The sequence below is a fragment of the Tachysurus vachellii genome, chromosome 17 (assembly GCF_030014155.1).
Source record: "Tachysurus vachellii isolate PV-2020 chromosome 17, HZAU_Pvac_v1, whole genome shotgun sequence".
Classification (NCBI taxonomy): domain Eukaryota; kingdom Metazoa; phylum Chordata; class Actinopteri; order Siluriformes; family Bagridae; genus Tachysurus; species Tachysurus vachellii.
This window is the reverse complement of record NC_083476.1, coordinates 5380716-5399651: the sequence shown is the minus strand read 5'-3', so window position 1 is coordinate 5399651 and position 18936 is coordinate 5380716. Positions and strand designations below refer to the sequence as shown.

Below are 18936 nucleotides of genomic sequence, written 5' to 3'. Positions count from 1 at the left end.
ATTGCCTGAGCTGAAGGTCTGTAAGAGTTCCAAGGCCGTATTTTGTTCAGCAAACTGTCGCAATCCGACGTTCCTGCAGAAACTAGTGGTTTAAACTAATATCCCTTCCCACAGCATGCACAAACATGTTATAAACATGCTATTACATCTTTCTCCAGGGCTATAAAAAATGGGAAATGTACAGTATGATTAGAAACACACCACCACTTCAAATAAGAATACAGAAGCGTTTAACTATCAACACGTACTGTAAAAACAATCCTTACATCACCAGGCAGATATAAAGCACTTTGTGATATTATTATTTACACACCAAAGAGCTCTGAATTTTATTTTTCACTGAAACCAGACTCACATGATTTGTTATTTATTACACTGCTGGCTGCGAGGAAAATCACAAAGATTATATTAAGGTGCTTGTTCAAATACATTATTGTTTCTATAGCAACAGCTAACACAGGGATTTGTATGACAGACGGTGGACATAAAGAGACTTTTATTTAAGCCCGCAGGAAGGAGTCTCCAGCGTCAGTGTTTAGTCACGGGCTAAAAGATGGTAATGATATAATACGGGAATGTCTTCAAGATAGAAAAGCTGTTTTGTGGATAATATTAAAGCTAAATAAACAAATGAGTTTTTATTCATTCTTACTTAGAAATAAGGATTGAGTTCATTCTACTGACAATGATATTGATTAGACTGAGAAAAAATGTTTTCTCAGTCTAATCAAACATGAGCTTGGTCATATGGTAACTAAATAATAATTCACAAAAAAATTGCATAATTTAGCAGGCTATGGCAACAATTACTGCACGATAATGGATCTGCTAACAGATAGCATAAACTGTCTTGACAAATGAAATAAACATCAACTACAGCATGACAAAATCTGTTTTTAGGCCAAAAGACATTAAGTGCACATGCACTCAAGTCAAAAGTTGAGGATTCTTACGAATTTTATTTACAGAACGTAGTACAGAGGTTCAGATAATCGGATTGTAACATATCTGATGATAAACAAATAAAGCAGCCAAAAACAGCAAGGAAGGACTTGTTGCTTCATTAAGCAAACATTATATTAAGCATTACTGCAAAGAAAATAAATAAATAAATAAATAAATAAAAAGACTCTTAAGGTCACTCATCTGCCATTTTAACAGGAACACTTACACACCTGCTCATTCATGTAATTATCCAATCAGTCAATGGTGTGGTTGCCAAACTCCTGGAACTTATACATACAAAAAAAAAAAATACATTTCCTGTAGATGGAAAAGCTTTGCTAAATATGCAGGATGGCATAAAACGGTTCGATTGATTTGAGCCAGCAGGAGGTCTACAGTAAGTCCGTAAAAAAAATAAAATAAAAAAAAATAAAAAATTGTAAAAATATAAACATTCTTTACAACCGTGGTGAGCAGAAAAGCATCTCCAAATGCCCAATCAATGACCATCCACTCCTGTCAGCCAAGAACAAGAATCTTTGTGGGCACAAGATCATCAAAAACTGGACAGTTGAAGATAAGAACACTTGAAAAACCTGACTTGGTCTTTTTTTTTCATCAATTTGCTTGGAAACATGATTTGATGAACAAAGAACTGCATGAATAAGAAGATGTGGCCGGTGTGTGTGTGTGTGTGTGTGTGTGTGTATATGTTATCATGAATGCAATCCTTTTTCACTGCTGTCCTTCACCGGTTGCGATTATGTCAGACAACATAATAGACTGATAATAAAGGAATCAATAGTGACAGATGCATTTTTTAGATCTTACAAGAGAATACATAGGTCGTTACTAAAAGCATCTCGGGCCTGAGGCGACATCCTTCACAGCTCCTGCTTTAAGTGCTGCATGCTAGTAAAACAAACAGGAATCACCACGACCCATCCGCCGTCGAGGACGACGAGTCGAGCAGACTCTGCATTCTTTATGGCACTCGTTTCAGGATCGGAAAACAATCCTGAGGTTTCCACCATGCTCTGAATGAGCAGGCAAAACGAAGCTGTCTGTCATTCCTGCAATAAATTACAACGGGAGGAAATGTGCTATTTTGCTAAAAAGCTTATCTACGCATAAGCCGAGCGCTTCAGGAGGTTTAGAGCATGTGGTAACCTATCACAGATAAGCCTCCAAAAATGACAGGGTATAAAAAGCAAAGCGTGACACGAGTCAGAATAAGCGCTCAAACACTGAAATGAACATGACTGCAGGTTAAACGCCTGGATCTCAAATCTTTATTTGCCTCAATTTTTTTTGCCAAATCTTGCTGCATGTGTGAAGATTACAGCAAGGTAAATACGATCAAAACAAACACTTATTATAAACATCGTTCAGGACTCAACCACTCGGATTTAGCGAGATAGTGACGATGAATAAATCGTCTAAAGAGCAGTAACGGGTGAGTAAAGCACTCATTAGTTGAGTGGTTTAAGGCAGATTTTTTTTTTCCCCTTTAATTTATTAGCTTGGTCACTAGAACTGAATGAATTTAATCCAAGAATCAATAACTCAATAATGAGATTTTTACATAATGACAAGAAATCTAGTGACAAAATGTGCTCTGTACATGGAAAGTTCTGGACTAAAAAAGCTCTACGGATCCAATAAACCTATTATAATATAATGACGAATTAGCGGTTGCCTAATAACTAATTACTGATAAATAATTAATGATTCTCGTATTTGTTATTATACTTGAATGATGTACAGAAAATAAATCGGTACGGAGTTAAAGATAAAAGAAATCCTTTGCTGTAAGAAGTAAAAACAGCAGATTTTGTAAGGTATTTTAAATCCAAAATGCAGGTTAACAGGTTTGTTGGTTAAAATGTAAAAAAATAAAAAATAAATAAATAAATAAATAAATTCACAGGACCCCTTCATTTCTCCATGAAGCTTCCATCCATCCATCCATTCAAGAAGAACAACTGTGATCTAACCTCGGTGACAATCATGGGTGACTCGGGGCACAAGGTAGGGTACATGCTGAACAGGATGCCAGTCTATTACAAGGTCAGAGAACTTTGTGTTTCAAATCTTAACTAGTTATTGAGTTTTGAATCAAGTTCATTCATTTCATGTGACCAGCTAAACAAGTAATTAAGTAATAGACCTAATAAAAATAAATAAATAAATAAATAAATATCCTTACTGGACCCTGCTTTGAGAACCGTTTCCTTAGAAAAAATACTGCGTCATAAAAGAACTAACTAATGTCTTCGATTCTGTATGAAATTTTCTGTCCCTGAAATCGGCTCCGGCCTCCGTCTCGACACAGCTGCTCAACTCGACCACTTATAGTCGATTAATATTTCTGTACAGACCCTAAAACTTAACCCAGGACACACAGAAAGGCATCATAGCCTAGCAGGAGGTGATGTGTTCTAGGAGGCTAGACTCGTACGGTTTCTTTTTCTACTCCGCTCTAGCGGCTCTCTCTTTGTACACACTCGCAGTACAATTACAAATAAAAGTACATAGAAACTAACTGATAAAAAAAAAATATTAATATTAATCCTGGCAGTGATTCATTTTGTGAATCAGACGAGTTCATGTAAGTAATTAAAATTCACAAGGTCCGAGCTGATAAATAACTACAGGACGATCCATGCTGCATAATTATTATTATTATTTTTTTTTTTAAATCAGCCGTCATGCTTTCTTTGTGCTGCCACATTTTTATTTCATACTGTACGTTTTAGCAAAAAAACCTGCAGCACGTGCACACTTTTGATATGGATATGAGACCATACAGAGGTTCAGGGTAAAGGTAATGCCGCCAAAAATAGTCCTTATGTACAGTGTATACACCTCGAACTCACCTTCTTTACATCCGCTGAAGGGAAAATCCATGAACGATCGCGTATTAATTGAAATTATTTTTTTTTAGAGAGATGCAGCATTGCTTTAGTCTTTTATTCTATCCAGCAACAACTTCTGTATATTATTCTCAAAGCCCGACTGTTCACGGTTATACCACCAATATACAATAAACATATAGAACTTGTTAAAGAGTGGAGTATTCTAGCAGACTCCTGTGTGTGACGTGCCGAGATACGAATACACAGAAATTTAAGTCTAGCTTTAGGTAGCTTATCAGTATTTTCATTGCAATTCACCTCACAGGCATCAGAAGCATCCAAAATTACAAAAAAGGATTGTTTTTTTTTGTTTGTTTTTTTTGCCACGAATCAAAAGTCTAGCTGTGCTTTTGTCTCACGGCTGGCGAAGAAGAAAACAGCGCTTCAGCTTGAGAAGCTCCCGGAGGGAACGATAGTAAATCAAGTCATGGGCTTTTTTACTAAAGTGCTAAAGCTGTCAGATGAAGTGAACAGAAACAAATAAAATCTCCCAGGCCTTAGAGCCATCAAATAAAATATAACTCTTAAAAACAAACGGTTGACTGTTCAACGTGGTCCTAAATGCATCCTGTATCTCATAAATGTAATACGCAGAAATGCGTTTGTGGGTCCCCTGCGTGAGAGCTCGTCACGTCGACAAGACGAAATGCTAAAACCTCACGTGCGATAGAAGATAGAAAAACGCATAGTAAATGCCTTACTTTTTTTTACAGCATGGAATCTGAGCGGTCTTATGCATGTAATCCAAAATGGGGATGACGAGGAGCAATAGCCTAATTATACCAGGGTTTTATCTCTAATAGCGCATGTGTGGAGGGAGATAAATGATTTAACAGCCTTAAATCTATCGGAATGAACCAGTTCTTCCTTTCAGTTCGATCCGTGTACGTGTCGCCACCACAGATCGGGTGACGTAAGGCAGACGCAAGACCGTTAACGAGTTCTACTCTGAAGCTCCACTTGCTCTTTGATCCAGATGAAGAGCTCTGAAGAAGATGCCCTTCTCAGAGCATACTGAAGCCTATACAGCTCCGGTGCAGGTCATGATACCAAAGGCCAAATAGGAAGAGGATGAGCCTCAGTGTTGAATACATACTTATCCAAACTGATCAGCTCAGGATCGTCAGAGAACAGCAAGAACAGGTACTTCAGCGTCTCTCCGAGGAAGAAGCTCTCCATCTTGTCCTTGAGGCTGGGATTGACCGGGTCTCGTACGTTCCCTATAGACGTGTAGCCTCCGCTGGGGACCTGAGAATACAAGCACTTTGGTGTGACTTTAGTGTTGTCAACTTTACACGGAAATGCATGTATGTACGTATATATACTGTAAGTTAATAAAGACCATACAGCTTTAATAATGCACCATCACTTCTAATCCTTCCTTGATCACTTCTAATCATGTTTTATTTGTTTATAATAATAACCTATACTGTTCAGAAGAACATTTTTCCTTAGTAATGACCTGTGAATAATTCTAAAGTAACTGAAATATTTATTAACAACCATAAAACATTAATAATGTCATCCACATACCGTTATATTGAACAGCGACTTTTTAGGAGACACTATTAGAGTTTAGATGATGCTTACAAGGAATTATTACCAACTTACAAGCACAGTTATTTAATAATAATAAAAAAGTGCAGACAAAATAGTTTTGTTTAATGTTCTCATCTTTATGAAGCACAGCAGCTATAAACATTCGTTCGTACTCCAGCCTCACTTCTCTCCCTCTCTCTCTCTCTCTCTCTCTTGAGCTTGTCATTGAGCTTGTGCAAAGTCTTCTGTCTTTCCTATATTTATTTTGTGGAATTGGGTTTCAAATTCATTACAGCTCGACAGTAAATGATCCCGGGCTGTCCGTCAGTACCTAAGGGATGCGTGTTCTCAATGCTCCTTTACTTCTTGTACACCTGCACTCATGGATCCTTTTTTTTTTTTTTTGCAAATACAAATTTTGGAGGTCTCATTAGTAGTCAAGAGGAGACTCAGAAACACCTTGGCACACAAACAAAAACAATTTTTTTATATTTTTTTGATTGAAACATATCCTCACCCTCTACTCTACCTCATGCTCAATGACGCGGCTGTCAATGTAATGGGAAATTTCTGGCACCCATCAATTCCAGCCTACTCAAATGGGAAAATATGATAATGGTTAACAATCAAAATAACAATATTCGTCGCAAAACAGCTTTGTGTTTTTAGCAACACAAACTGAAACACAAAGCTGAATTGGATTGATTTGAACTGAATTGGATTTCTATACTGTTTTTAACAATGGATATTGTCACAAAGCAGCTGTATAAAACTACAGATCAGGAGATTTACTCATTTATTAATTCCCCGCAGGGAAAATACTGTATAAACTGGCGCATCAGTGCAAGCAAGTATAGTAATATCAAAGAAAACATATACATCAAATAAGAGTTTAAAATAAAAATAAAATATAAAATAAATAAGATTAACAACAATCAAATAAATCTACACACACACACACACACACACACACACACACACACACACACACTGAAACTAAAACACCTGGTTTTTAGACATCAATAAGCGAGATGTTCAACTTTACTTCAATGTTCATCAAACCACTTGTTTGGATTCTTGCCACCACATTCAGGGTACCACCTACCACAAATACTGGGCCTTTGGAGTGGCATGATATTGCAGCCCAAACCATCACTGATCCACCTGGTGCTTCATAGTGACCAAGCGTCAGTCCCGGTAGTATTCTCCTTAAGGGCTTCTCCAGACAATGGACACATCAGAGAGCAGATCATGTTCCACATTGTCCACAGCCAAAGATTTCCACTGCTGCCACGATTGAAACAAATGCTTGGCATTGGCAAGACTGACCAGCAGCCTGACTATGAATACTGACCCAGTGGAACTCCTGACAAAAGAGGTGCGCATTTAATTCTGCAGTGAGTTGGGCAGCTGTGGATTTACACATCCTTGGCATTTATACATGGGCAACTTGATGGCTGATGGCATGAAAATAGAAACCTATAGACGTCCATATGTCATATGTGACATATGTGGCAAAGAAAGAGTCCCTGAGATGAGACAAGGAAGAAAACACAAAAGAAACCCTGTGTGTAATTCTGAACATGTACTATGTGTGGTGAAAGGATGTTCCTTATAAGCGTATTGTGAATAGGAGTGTTGAGTCGAGCACAGGACAGACCTAATGATTACTGCAGCCTTTAGAAGCAGCTTCAGGGCTGAGAAAATAATCTGTTATGCAGATTATTAAAATGATCTGCATGCATATTTTCTAAGTCTACTTCAGTGTCACAGTTCCTACAAAAATCTCAATTGAATTTATTAATCCTGGGGGAAAAAAATCTTATGTAAGAAAAGGTTTTAGTGACCATATAATAGACAGGCTGAATGGGACAAGAAAGAAGAAACCTGAAAAGATCCCCACTGATTTCATCCACTAAGGCTTTGTAGAAAATCTCTCTTATTTATTTTAAAAACCAGTTTCACTAGGTTAACAGGTAGGTAATGGCATGAAGCTGAGGATTAAAACTCACCCTGGTGTACTTATTAAAGCTCTCTAGGATTTGCCAGCCCCAGTCTCTGTATTTTTTGTCCTGGGTAAATCTGTACAGGTAGAACAGACTCTCCACCGTCTCCGGTCTCAGGAGGTTGTGTCTGTCAGCTGGCTACACAGAAACGCACAGAGTAGAAATGTATTATATAATATATCGTCGCTGTCGGGCGGAAACCTCGTATGTCCAAATTTGGTCAATGTCATATTTTTTCACATATCGATGCTATTGGTCAGTCCCCACGTGGGTCTGTTATTTTTACAAGTTATTAACCAATCTAAAGTCTTGAAAATAGCTTGAGCGCAAATCTCATAACTCCATTGGACACTTCAACTCTCCACCTCTTCCTCACTCCGCGGGAGAGCTTCGTGGCATATTTCTCCTCAAGAAGAGTCGCATCGAATCAACACGTCTTCTGAGGTAAATGTCTTCAAAACACTGGGCTCAAAGAAAAAAAAATCTTGCCCCCCGCTAGTTCTGGTGCGCGTCTGAGGACAGGAATTTAGCGCAAGACAATCCACTGTAATGCGGACTAAACCCTGTGCACTGCCGATAAGGTACGGCGTTTTTTTAATTTCCTGAAAAGTAATGGTTTTGGAGATACGAGGATTCCGCCCGACAGCGACGATATAATAGATTCGTTCAGTAGCTGTTCATGACTACAGAAGTGAGAAAGAATCAGATTTCAAACACAAAACATTTACTTTGACTTCTACGTCATGGCCGCTGAGGCTGTACAGATTGAAGTGGGCGATCTCAGGGCTCAGGCCGGTCTCCATCTGCACATACATTTGATAGCATGTCTCCATCAGCTGCACAGCCAGATCCATGTGGTCAGCTGGCAGGCCGTTATGTGCTCCCAGAGCCAGCGTGCCCGGGAGAAAACACACCAAATGATCCTGGAAAGAAAAACAGAAGAGATTCCAGCAGGTCACGGATTCAGAAATCGCCATCTGTAATGCCAACGTTCGTCCTCATAAGCAATCCAATTCCACAGAACTCATTAAGAACACTGTATCCAAATCTGTGGATTAAACACACAGATGCCCCAAACACCGACGGCCTACAGATTAATTCCAAATGTGGGATGTTATCTAAACAAAAACCCTGGACACGACAGATTTTCCATTAATCTCTCACCATTTTGGGGTTGAGACGTCCGTGAGATAACTCTCCTACGAAGGTGTGCTTACTGGCTGTCTGTTTAAGTAGGTTTTTCTTCACCCCTTCAACAGCCTGAAGGTAGTCCTCCAGTAACCTAAACACACACACACACGCTCATATTACCTATCATAGAAGTGTGTGCAAAATTTTCAAGTGTTGTCAAATACTTATGCAGTGTGCTGTACAATAATAAAACTTCCCTTTGCACCTAGCATGATGTTTGATCGAATTTGCCTCCTACAGGTAAAAATATTCAAGTGCTGTACAACAATAGAAAGCAAAAATGGTCTAAATCGATGGGGCATTAAGGTAAAACAGTAACTTGGTTGTCCGTTAGATTATATAAGTAAAAGCCCTGATAAGTAAAATGAGAAAAATAAAATCACAATCGTGTGCTAGATCACTGAACTTACAGTATTTACATATAGTATTGACACTGGTCGGTCTGCGCAGTTTTTTGTTTACTGTCTTTTGTGTATTGTCTTTTTTGTATTTTGTGTATTGTCTTGTAACCTTTTTGTCTGCATTATCATTTTGTCCTGCACTGTCTTGTCTGTCTTTTCCTGCACTGTTTGCACCAGGTTGCACAGTTGCAGTATATGTGGCTAAGACTACTTACAGTACTAAGTCCTAGCCATGTCTTTGTTTAATGTAGCACCATGATCCTGGAGAAACGTTGTCTCATTTCACTGCGTACTGCAACAGCTATATATGGTTGAAATGACAATAAAAGCTTCTTGACTTGACTTGATCACACACTGCACTACAGACAAAGTGTTACTTTAATTACAAAGTATGACTTTTTTCTTTTCTTTAATTTTTGCCATCTAACCCTTCTCTAATTTTTACTGGAATATTTTAAAATGAGGATTTAAAAAGTGCACAGTGTTGAGATGGAGCAGCATCCAGCAGCATCTCAGTATTATGTATGCACTGGAGGGAGGCCAATCATGATCAGGTGGTGAGCAGCGAGGTGAGAGGAACACAAACGGCCAGGCATTCTTATCAGAGCCAGACAGCCAGGCAGACAGACAGACGGGCAGGCAGACAGCCAGGAAGACAGACAGACAGGAAGACTTGAAGGCAAACATGCAGACAGACAGGAAGGCGGGCAGACAGACACGAAGGTGGACAGACAGACATTCATTCACCATTCACAGCACAGCAGTACAGGGTCAGATAAGAGGGTGGAAAAAAAAAGGAATAAAGCGAAAAATGTGACTGTTCCAGGTTATTCATTTGAGCCCAGGAGAATGTGGACTCAGCATTCTCTTAAAAACGAAGGTTATAAAGACTCAGTCCAATACAAAGTTCCATTCTGAACCACATAATAAAAGTCCACAGCTTGATACATTGGCTTTCCTTCTGATTAATTATTAACGGATACAAATATGTATAAAGGTTCTAACAAAATTTACATTTACAGCATTTAGCTGCCTCGATTATCCAGATCTGAGGATGCTTTCTGACGGATTTCAGTCATTAATTCTCCACTCACGTGTCGTCCTTTTTCCCTCCCTGTAGCCACTGTTTGAGCAGGTATTCGTAGTAGCTGTCTGCACGGGCTCCCAGAGTAAACACTCCTCGGTGGGTGAACTTGCCACTGTTGGTGTTGATAAACATTGGCACCAGACCATCACGCTTCCCATCCAGCTTGTGGACCAGCTTCATCACCTCATCCACTGCATTCTGACCACAAACACAGGCGCAAAAACAAAAACATACATAGTATGCTAGAAAGATGGTTTTATTTTTATATGCCATAAGTACTAATGTCAAAAAATGTATAATGGGATATGCTTTTATAGGAAAGTTAGCAACAAGGTGGTGGTGTGATTCAGTCTGTTACCATCCCAAAGCTGGCACAAAAAACGTCACTTTTTTTGTCCATTTATTGTTAATATTGTACACAAATTAGTTTATTTTCTACTGTACATTATAATAGTTACAACTTACTTTCCTGAAGACTTTTCCATGTTAGAAAACTTAAAATGATAGCTTTACCCTGTTACTAAACTCTGACTCTGCAGACTCCTTCCAAAACCATTAATGAAAACCTTGCCAGGTCACATTTAGATGCATTTTTTAAACAGTTTATCTGGAGAGTCCATCAGAAAAGTCTGATGTAAACTTTGCATACCTTGAAGCTACTGTCAGTGCTACGGATGTAGTATATAAATCAAATCCTGTTAGAATAAGAGTCAGTACCTGATACTGTGGATCCTGAGTGAGCCTGCTGAGCTCACGAAACTCCAGCTGGATGCTGGTGACCTCGGCCACGGTGCTGTCGCTGGTCCAGCGTGGGGGGTGAGCGGTGCCTTTACCGATATTCACATCAGAATAAGGGATCTTGGACGGTGTCTTGAAAGCAGGCATTAATCTAGAACCAATGTCTTTCTAAGGGAAAATATTAAGTGTAAGAGTTAGCATACAGACACTCTGACAAAGCACTCGCGTTAAATTACGCTAAAAGACCTTAAAAGCTTTGTTCTTATACAAATGCTGACTGTCCTTTCACTATGAGCTCCAGGAAAGTGTGTGTTTGAGCTACTAACAGCCTTGTTCAGGAACAGAGTGTCTCCAGTAAGGTGATAAGTGCTCAGGAGGCCTCCGAGAATGCGGATGGTGCTCTCAAACAGATTGACATCAACATTCTTGGAGAATGATAACTCTGTCTCTACCCATCTTCTAGCTTCCTCAAACTCTGAGAGAAAAAGAGAGGACACCTAGAGTTATGAGGCAAGACAGACATACTACATGTTATCAAACGTCTCAAAAGCGCCTGCTGCACTGGTACCTTCTTTCAAGCCGAGAATCCACATGGTGTCGAGTGCATCTATGAGGGTGAGACCCAAACCGAACCACTCCCTGTGTGTCTTCGAGACAGGCTTCAGCTCATCATGACCCCATGCAAATGCTTTGTAGCCTTTCCATGCATGCCTGAAGGCTTCTCTGACAGCCTCCACCCTGTCCACTGGGTTCACTGGGACTAAAGAAGGATATCCTGTCATCAGGGACTGAATGGGACTAAAGAAGGACATCGTTCATATTGTGTACCGCTTATCTTACACAGAAAAGCAGGAAACTGGAGTCTATCCCTGATGACTCGAGGTACAAGGCAGGGCACACCCTGGATGAGATGCTAACCCATCACAGGACAATCACACTCACAACCGTACACACATTCACACACTATGGACAATTTAGAAATGCCAGTCAGCCTACAGCACACGTCTGGACTAGGAAAGGACCCGGAGAAACGGGAGGAAACCCCAGAGGCACAAGGAGGACATATTACCCCAGAGGCTCAGGGAACATATTACAAAAAAAAAAAAAGTCCAAAAAATACACAACAAGAAAATACTTTAGGGATAAATAGTTCAAATTGTTGGCTTCCATAATTAGGTAAAGGTAATGTACTTAACTGGTTATCTGACTGACAGCATTGAGTTCATTTAAATTTGAATGGATTGAATTTGCATTTTCAATTTTCCTTCTCTGTGCTGTTTATTCTGGAAGGTGACTACAAAGCAATTGAACTGAGGTGCAGCCCAAAACAACATTGCGCTTCCTAGACAAAATAAAATCAATATGCCAGCAAATAGACATAACACGTGTATAGGTCAACGAGTCAATAAAAACCTTTCAAACCTATTATACCATTTGCTGATTCTGAATTGATCATTTTAGATCATTTGCTCGTTGGGTCTGGTTTAGATTCGAATTTTGATCCCCGAATGGTTCAACTAACACCTGCTTCCTCTGAGATACGTGACGCCAGACACAGGATCTTTTTAGATGCTGCTCATGCTGTGTTACAGGGTAGTGTATCACAAAACTACTCATATTTACCAACATCTTTGGCTGTGATTGCCAGGATAGACAGAATATGCCATCCCTACTGCCCAGACAGCACGGATGGCTGTAGCACTGTTCGATTTGTAACTCGTAAACTCAGCTTTTTTGTAGATCTGAGCTGCTAAATGGAGCTCTAAAAGAGCTGTAGTGCTGCAGAAATAAAACATGTTCTGGATATTAAACTAGCTATTTATATAATTATCTAATTATTTATTTAACACCAGCTCTGTGTTCTCTGCACTTGCGTGATTTGTGTGACTTCTTCGCACACCGGGCAAAGGTTTGTTTGCATTTTTCAGCTCTACATTCCCATTAGAGTCAACGAAGTAGGCAAAAAAAAGAGGAAATAACAGGTACAAAAGTCCTTTTTTAATAACTCACTGATATATTTTTTTCACATTTTGGTGACTTTATTTTTAAGTGCAGTTTACTTTATACCTAATATGAAAATAATGTGATTAAGAACCAGTTTTATAATTAAGGACCAGCTTTTTTATAATATAGCATTAAAAGAGATACACAATAAAAAAAGGCTGATTTTGGTAGATTAAAAAAATAATCTGCAAAATAAATTGTCATTATAGTGCAGATGTGACCTACCTATTTGTAAAGGGACGACTTCTTCAACTTCTGCGGCTCCTGCTGCCTCCTGCGGCTCAGCGTCCTGCACGGCTTCGATCATGGCCCCTCGCCAGCTGTGTGGGCAACAGGGAACGATGAACCCGAGCCGATAAACGTTTAGAACAAAAAAATGGACGTAAGTAAATAAAATAAATCAAGCGTTTAAAGTATTTCTAAGCATTTTAAGTGTCTGTATTAGGGCTGCTCTTAAGAGTTGAACAAATTAATCTAATCTAAGTCCATGAAAACGAATTTATAACTTTACTTAGAGGTTCCTCTTTATGGTTGTCACATTATTCATTAGCTTAATGGCCTTTAATGCATTTTAAGCCTCCGTGAAGTGACTGAGTTGAATGCAAAATGGTTCCAACCGAATAAGGGGATCACGGATTACACAGAAAGCACTGCACAATGCAAACAGCATAAAAACAGAACTACATTCTACTAATGCTAAGTAATTATGTTCCTACAACATCGGAAAACGTGCGTGTTTAATAGTTGTCATATGTGGTAGTTAATTTGTCCTAGGACAGCTGCTAATGTATACAGCGCCTACAGCGAATTGAGTTTATACCTAATGACTGTCTGTGTTTCTTCGTCCTGCTCTTCTTCTCCTCGGACAGCTGCTTCACGTATGTCCTTCACCTGCCAGTCTGACACATTTCCTTGTTTTTGCATGCCTGGAGGACCACGTTTGCTTGGAGGTTTTTTCTGTTGGACATAAAGCACAGCAGAATCGTGATCATGTGACTTGCTTCATCATTTAGATTCAGAAAAGTCCATCAGAAAAAACCCGTCTGAACCTAAAGAAGCTTTCCTCATAATATAACAGCATAATAACTGGCATGAGAGCTTAAGTTACTCTGAACATCTTTAACTGGTTATCACTCATCAGCATTTTTGATTGACATGTGTCCTTTGGTTTCTATTTCCAAACAAGAACTGACCAGAGCTACAGGTTTGGGAAGGACGAAAGCGTTCGGTCTCTGCGGCTCAGGAGGCTCCTTGAGGATGATCTCAGGTACGGGTTTCAATATCTGACCCGGGGGAATAGGGTGGAAACCCTGCTTCTGCAGGTCATCCCTTGCATCCCGCAGTGATCCATCAAACAGATCTAAAGAGAAGGCAAGAGAAAGAGTAATTAAACTGAAACTGAATCTTTTCAGGCTCTTTTGACTGGTCAGTTTTTTGTATGAATCCAAACATGAATCAAATTTTCTTTATAAAACACTCAGCACCTGTCCATTGCTCAGAAAGGCTGGGGTAAGAGAAGATCCCTCCGATGAACAGAATGGAGAAGAGAGACAGTATCAGACTGCGCTGCAGTCGAGAAAACTGCTTCCATTTCTGAAAAGATGAGAGACGTTTCAAAATATAATGTCAGCTCCGGAATTATTGGCACTCATGAATAAGAAGGTAAAGAAAGTTATGTTAAAATGTCTTTTTTTGTGTGGTTTAAGTAGCTTAAATGCAAACTGAAAGATGAGAGAAATCTTATCTTTAGATCAAGTAACTTTGTTAGAATAGAGAAAATCCCATGTTAAACCATAATACAGGACATCAAAATTAGCAACACTAGAAATTAATGTAACTTGCAGGTTTATTTTAGTTTTAACATTCACCCGAGTGTTCAAGAACTCTTAAGCGGCCACCTATGGCTTATGACATGGGAATGGATATGTGGTGACACAGAAACTGAATTCCCTTAATCTTTTATCGAAATGGAAACGTTCAGAAAATACACAAATGAAATAAGAAAAAAAAACAAGTGTGTTGACGTTCAGACAAAACAGATTTTGAGCAAAACAACTGGAGCCTCCATGAACGTGCATGGAAAAAAAGCATTTTTCTCCACACACAGTGGAAAAAGCTTTACAGAGCCCAAAACTGGAAGTCTGCAGAAGACGGTATCACGTTGGACCGAACAAAGCTACAATTAAATGCTACTTCCTTGACAACAAACTATTTATAAAATGGGCCAGAAGAAAGCTTTTTCTTTTATGTAACCACAAGGCATCTAAAGTGCGCTAGAAACCACCAGAACTGACTTCTATGGTCAGATGTAACATGAATAGAGTTTTTTGGAAGCAAGCACTCAAAGTGAATTTGAGGGAAAAAAAAAGTCAAAAATCCACAAGTCCAAAATCCACAGAAAAATATTTAAGTAATCACAGAATCTATCTTTTATCATGTTCCAGTCTGCTGATCCTATCTAAAACCAGTCGTGAAAGCTGAAAAGAAGAGTCCTAGCTGATGAGAGAGGACCAAGAACCCTGGTAGATCTGAACCGATTCTGTACTAAGTAGTTTTTAATCTTTAATTCTTTAATCTCCTCAAGAATTAGCAGTAGAGTCCTCTCAGATTCTCACAGTAAGATTAGCTATTTTTATATTTATTTGTCACTCAACCTGATTGAGGGTGTCAGTACTTCTTAAGACGACAATTACAGAGTGCATCGTTTTCCTCTGTTACCGCCCATCATCCTTGTGGAGGATAAGTCTGCTATAAATGTATATCAGAGTGTGTTATCCTGAACAAAACGTTAATATTAAACTAATATCTAATTAGAAGTGAGGCAGAGCATATGATCAATGCTGTAAGATATGGGACTAGAACAACATAATAGGCAATCAGGCGTCTAGACAGAAAAATAAGTGCAATCAGCAGAAAATGGTAAAATCGGACAGAGAAAGCAAGACTGGATCATTCAGAGAGAGAGACAGTGCTAATCAACAAAGACTCCTCGCCCACTCATAGCACGACTTAATAAGGGGGCTGTCTTGGAGATAACAATACATCAATACATTTTTCATTAGACAACAATGTGTGTGTGTGTATGTATGTATGTATGTGTGTATATATATATATATATATATTAGATAGATAGATGGATAGATAGATAGATAGATAGATAGATGGATAGATAGATAGATGGATAGATGGATCTCTCCAAAACTATTGGAACATTCATTTGTTGTTGCTATAATATGAAATATGGCATCCATATGTAGATGTGTTAAACCACAGCACAATTTATACCAGACTACCAAATTTTTAGGCAAGCAAAATTATTGGAACATGTCACGTTTTTTCTTGTTACCAAGAAGCGATCTCTTAGATTGATTATTTAAGCTATAAATAACATGTACTCTTTCTAGGGTTTGGCCTTCAGTTCCTTTGTGATGACCGCAGTTTTTGCAAAATCAATCAGAGGCTTGGCACAAACATTGGGCACAGCCAATACAACAATACTAAATGTCCTAAAAATGAAGGAAACCGCTGGTGTACAGAGCAACAGACACTGAGCAGCTCAGCCAAGACAACAGCAAAGCATGAAGCATGGTGGTGGTAGCATTTGGGCTTGTATGACCTGCTTTTGGAACAGGCTTGCTAATCTTTACTGATAACTCATGATTGAGAATGAAGTTTACAGGAACAATTTGTCTGCATTTATATAGAAATACATCCAAGTTATTCAGAAGGAACTTTAGCATGCAGCAAGACAATGACTCAAAACACATTGCCAACTCAACAAAAAACATTATCAGGAAACAAAAGTGGAAAGTTTTAAATCATTGAAACAGGCTGTAGAACAACCCTGAAAAAACAGCAGAAAATAAGAAAAAACCTCTAATTTGGTGAGATTAATGAGTCCCATTTATTGCAAGCAAGAAATATTAAGTGTCATATGCTTTCATACTTCATGACTTATCTGTTCCTATACTTTTGCAACTCCATGCTGTTTAACACGTATGCATGCACATAAACAGAAATAAAAGCTGAAATCCCAAACTCGTGTCTTATCCAGCTTTTATCCACACATTCAATCAAATGAATTGGTCTTGTTGTTCCAATATTTTTGGATGGAATTGTGTGTATATATGTATATATATACATATATATATATATATGTGTGTATATACACAATTCCATCCAAAAATATTGGAACAACAAGTAATAAATTATAGTCATAAATGAATCATGTGTTTACACCAATCAATGAATCATGTGTTTACACCATCCAGGGTATTTTTTTTATTTGTTTAGAGGGTGAAAATTATATACTATTTATATAATAACTAAATATATAACTATAAATATACTATATATAATAATATAGTAAATCTAAAAGGATTGTGAGCAAATGGCATGTCACAACCATTAACTCAAAGCCCCGTATGGAGCCGTTCTCATACTGACCCTCCAGCAGGACTGCCTCCGATGCTTTTTGTTATTGTAGCCGCGTTCTCCCAAAGTCAGAGATACAAAGTCCTTCCTCTGTGTTGAATACATTTCTCCTCCTGAAAATCCTGTCTCACAAACACCAAGCTGGAAGAATGAAAATAAAAAAGCAGACAGATGATACAAACAGGTAAAAAAGTAGAAAAAATACCGAGATATAACATATATTACTGACTGTTGAACGCATAATAAAGAGAGCAGAGTAACTGTTGTCGCTATAGCAACAAAATGTTTCATTAATAATGCGGATAATAAAAAAAAAAAAGAATCTAGAATTTATTTTTAAGAACAAAATAACGTCGAGAAAATTCATTCTCAATAAAGCAAGGGAGAGATGCTTGTGTTCGAGACTTGAAATTGAAAAGGTTTGTCTTTCGATTTGTTTGAAATTAACGATATTGTAAGGAGGTGTGCTGTTTATAATAAAGCTTTTTATAGCTAAAATAATAAACAACACTTATCTGATTTCAAACCCCATTCCAAACCACAACATTTGAAATATGCAAAAAAATAATAATAATAATAATTATTTAAATGAAATCCATGAAATTAACAGAGACTTACAAATAATCACAGCACAATTCATTTTTATTTATCTAACAGAGTATTTCTGTGAAATAAATAAATAAATAAATAAATAAATAGTTCCTATTAACCCCCCGAAACTGATTAATCTTAAACAGTGGTTCTTATTCCTTACAACAATCTACCAATGATTGCATTATTTTTTTTCTTAGTAATGAAGATATTTTAATGCTTTATAAGCATTTATAGTTACATTTAATATTAAACATTTAATCCGGAATAACTATGAGACAAATTAGCTCCCGTTATCACTTACATTTAAATAAAAGTTTTTTAGAAAGCACTCATTTACTCACCAGCCTCCTTTTCCCCCCCTTTCTCTTGTATTAATGACTAAATAAAATCACAGCTTGCCATGTGAAATAAATAAAGGCTTCACCATAATCATTTCCTATGATTTTGTGATTGAACGTGTGATTATGGGCATAACGCTTGAGATGATAATGGGAAAATCTAAATCTAAGCAGATATTTAATCAGGTCGAGAAGAGACCAATTAAAACAGAAAAATAACATAAACACTGCTTATGATAAACATGTAAACAACATCTAGCCTGTACTTGATGCTACACGTGGTGTTAAACAGTTACCTTGTCTGTGTTTACATCCAGAGACCAGTGAGTTTACCTTGACTGAAGCAGCATTAGCTTGTAGCCATGGACACAGCCATGACACTAGCCATGTAGCTAACAAGCTAATAACACCGCCTAGCATGCAAGCTAATCCGCATCTCTTATTTGACGCCTTTGCTATAATATTAACAATAAAAATAATGCTAAAGCTTCGCTTATTTAATAATTATAATAATATTTTTTTTTTTTACATTTATTTAACTGATATATGTCTAACAGGACAGTGTTTACCCGATAGCGTACAGTAGTCGTGTCACGTGACCGTTAGGGGCGTAACGTTAACTCCTCGAGCCCCTATAAATAAAATGGACAACAGACATTAACACTTATCTGAGCTTGTTGAACATCCTGTCACCAAACATGGACATTGATATGGAGTTTCTTATATATCCTAATATACCAT

The 18936-nt window shown here is 38.0% G+C and overlaps 1 protein-coding gene across 1 annotated transcript; it reads right to left on the bottom strand.

The window, feature by feature from the left end:
- Positions 1-939: 939 nt before the first annotated feature.
- Positions 940-18768, bottom strand: man1b1a (mannosidase, alpha, class 1B, member 1a). Its single transcript, XM_060891206.1, has 14 exons — positions 18492-18768; positions 17276-17404; positions 14314-14422; positions 14023-14189; positions 13650-13786; positions 13055-13149; positions 11394-11585; positions 11152-11300; positions 10805-10993; positions 10095-10285; positions 8573-8690; positions 8137-8331; positions 7415-7546; positions 940-5111 (listed from the first exon to the last, which is right to left on the bottom strand). Exons 2-14 carry the CDS (start codon positions 17366-17368, stop codon positions 4905-4907), a joined length of 1974 nt encoding a protein of 657 aa, XP_060747189.1. The 5' UTR covers positions 17369-17404; positions 18492-18768; the 3' UTR covers positions 940-4904.
- Between the last annotated feature and the right edge of the window lie 168 nt (positions 18769-18936).

What these genes read in the sequence shown, in the direction of transcription:
- man1b1a (XM_060891206.1), bottom strand. Translation starts at nt 17,368, where the DNA reads ATGTATTCAACACAGAGGAAGGACTTTGTATCTCTGACTTTGGGAGAA. An exon ending in GAAACACAGACAGTCATTAG is followed by an intron (nt 13,150 to 13,649) that starts GTATAAACTCAA and finishes TTGCCCACACAG; the next exon opens with CTGGCGAGGGGCCATGATCG. An exon ending in GGAGGGAAAAAGGACGACAC is followed by an intron (nt 8,691 to 10,094) that starts GTGAGTGGAGAA and finishes GTGTGTGTTTAG; the next exon opens with GTTACTGGAGGACTACCTTC.